Source organism: Sinocyclocheilus anshuiensis, unplaced genomic scaffold, assembly GCF_001515605.1.
Source record: "Sinocyclocheilus anshuiensis isolate Anshui unplaced genomic scaffold, SAMN03320099.WGS_v1.1 scaffold1449, whole genome shotgun sequence".
NCBI classification, from domain to species: Eukaryota; Metazoa; Chordata; class Actinopteri; order Cypriniformes; family Cyprinidae; genus Sinocyclocheilus; species Sinocyclocheilus anshuiensis.
Window position 1 is genome coordinate 406,969 of NW_015549696.1, and position 2,848 is coordinate 409,816.

General features: G+C 41.3%; 1 protein-coding gene across 3 annotated transcripts in view; it reads right to left on the reverse strand.

Annotated features, from left to right (window-relative positions):
* Positions 1–1,470, reverse strand: part of LOC107660479 (Golgi to ER traffic protein 4 homolog) — an 18,404-nt gene extending 16,934 nt beyond the window's left edge. The window contains exons 1-3 of one of the 3 annotated variants that reach the window (XM_016449787.1): positions 1,412–1,453; positions 1,273–1,315; positions 282–478 (exon numbers count right to left, since the gene is read on the reverse strand). In XM_016449787.1, the coding sequence (XP_016305273.1) occupies positions 282–421 (140 nt within the window). In that variant the 5' untranslated portion in view covers positions 422–478; positions 1,273–1,315; positions 1,412–1,453. Of the gene's footprint in view, positions 1–281; positions 556–1,272; positions 1,316–1,411 lie in introns of those variants that run through there. The other 2 variants (XM_016449788.1, XM_016449789.1) reach the window with 2 other exon arrangements.
* Positions 1,471–2,848: the final 1,378 nt, after the last annotated feature.

The following is a 2,848-nucleotide window of genomic DNA, read 5'->3' on the forward strand; positions in this document are numbered from 1 at the left end:
AGTATTATTATATTACAATATAATTGACAGATTATTCAGTTGGTCCAATTGATTATCAACCTTGCTCTTCAGATTAGCATGTAGCTACATAGCTCACGCTGATATTATGACATAAACGACGTCGAGACTAGCCAATCAGAGATAAGATACGACTCAAGGGGCGGGTGAGGATGAGCAGTTGGCCAATCAACACAATCGAGAACCGTGCGCGGTTGACAACAAGAAAGATCTGGAAGCGACGGGGCCCCGGCCTGTCATTACTACTCCTCGATAAAGCTCACCTGAAGAATAATGTCCGGTACATCTGATGGGCCTCATAATAATCTCCTCTCTCCACACTGGCTCTCAGCTTGCCCTCCACTCGCTGTACTCCTCCGCGGTTCCTCACGCTGGAGCTCTTCAGAGACTCCTGCTCCGACATGACTGCTCCGACCAACCAAACGCGATTACTGAGCCTTCAGACTCGCCGTACAATGACCTATATGCCATCCACAGACGGACAGATAGATACTTCTTATATTTATTCTCTCGTTTTAATTATCGCAGATAAATACAACATGTAAAATACGACTTTTGACACTATGGAGAGAAACACAAAAATATAAAGGTGGTCAATTACGGCAGAAATGTACAGTACTATTTTCAATGATCTATGAGCTACTGCAGTTAATCAGTTAATCAATCAATAAATCAGTCAGTCAATAATAAGTAAACAAGTACCACCAGGTAGACAGTGCTGCAGAAATATAATATGAAAAAGAGGTAAAGGAACTTTCAATGAATCCAGCAAATTTCTCATAGTTGAGGTATTAAAGTATGTAAGCAAGACCAGTGCAATAGATTAACAGTTTAAATATAGAACAGACTTTATTATTTACATTTTGACATTTATTGTACATATAAAATAGAGATTTTCTGGGTAAAATTACAAATTTTCCAACTTGGATCAAAATAATTGTATTAAAAGAGCTAACCTAACTAACAGAACAGAATGTTTCTTTAAAAAAAAAAAAAAAAAGGCAGTGAACCTTTATTCTGAAAGTTACTAAATAGGCAAAATTTTGAAAATATTTCTAGTTTGCTGTCCTGGATGAAGCACTGAACTCAGGATTACAGTGCAGCTTAATCTAGGGAAATTAATTCTTCCCCCAAAGGCAATAAATATTAACAACCGTCATATGTTTTCAGAGGTCATACTGTCATCACTTACTGAAAATTATAAATTTCTGTAAACATCATTTTAAATAATTATAAGCAGCATATACTTTTTACCGATCAGTTCAGAACAGCATTGGTCCTTCATCTGTTTTAAATTCTAGAAAAGGTGATGACAAATCAGAGCAGGTTTGCTGAAGAAAAGTGGGTCAAGTAAGAATACAATACAAAAAGCAACAACTGGGCAACATCACACCTTCTTCATACTGGTACTTGGGTCTGTCTGGCTGGGATTGGTCTGAGGACTCCTGGCCCCTGTCTGTGAGGTTGAGAAGCAGATCAGTCGAGTCATGATAAGGTTTACGGCAGTGAATGAACTGAGAGAAAGGGGTTTTCAAATACATATGAACTAGATTTTTCCACATTTTCTGAAGTAAATGCTGTTTGCCAGTGCAAGGGTGCTGCTATGTGGTTGCTAAAGTGTTCTAATTTGTTGTAGGCTATACATTTGCTAGGATATTCCGAGTGGTTTGTTGCATTGAGTTTTTGTTTGTTTGCTTACTTGCCCAAGTTTTTGATAATTTATATGGCTAGAAATGTCTCGCCATTAAATGCGTTAGACTCACTTTATATTGTGTCTATATAACTACTATTCTTTCATTACTATGTACTAACATTGAAATTAATGATTTGAAAAAATGTACTGTACGTAACTGTCACAGATCGGCCAGACTCAGTCACCTCCCAATCACCGCAACCACCTTCACCTGAGTACTGAGCACCTGCACCTGTCACTAATCAAGCACCTCATCAACCAGCCTGCATAAAAGCACACACCTCAGACACCCTCATGGTCCGGTCTCGTACACACGTAGAGGACTCTTTGACTTTGCTACTGCTTCCATTTGAATACTTCCTGCCTTACTTCTCTCATGTGTTTCTCCTAGTGTCTCCTCGTCTCCCAACTGTCTCCTGTTCCTCCTAGTTTCTGGATCGCTGAGGTGTGTGCTCTTCCCGTGTGCATTCCAGCTTCTGCAAAGGAAAGGACTCTGATCATTCCACTCGTCATATCCTTTAAACTGTTTTACGGACTATACACTCACCGTGTCATCACCTGGATCCTACACCCGTACTCTCTGTGACCAAAATAAACTTGATTGTTATACTAACCTGTTGGGCCCTCAGGAGCGGGCCGTGGGGGGTACTGTAACAGATCGGCCAGGCTCCACCACCACCCAATCACAACGATCCCTCTCACCTGAGTTCTGAGCACCAGCACCTGTCACTAATCAAGCACCTCATCAACCAGCCTGCATAAAAGCACACACCTCAGACACCCTCATGGTCCGGTCTCGTACACACGTAGAGGACTCTCTGACTTTGCTACTGCTTCCATTTGAATACTTCCTGCATTACTTCTCTCATGTGTTTCTCCTAGTGTCTCCTCGTCTCCCAAGTGTCTCCTGTTCCTCCTAGTTTCTGGATCGCTGAGGTGTGTGCTCTTCCCGTGTGCATTCCAGCTTCTGCAAAGGAAAGGACTCTGATCATTCCACTCGTCATATCCTTTAAACTGTTTTACGGACTATACACTCACCGTGTCATCACCTGGATCCTACACCTGTACTCTCTGTGACCAAAATAAACTTGATTGTTATACTAACCTGTTGCGTCAGACCTCTTCCGTTACAGTAAC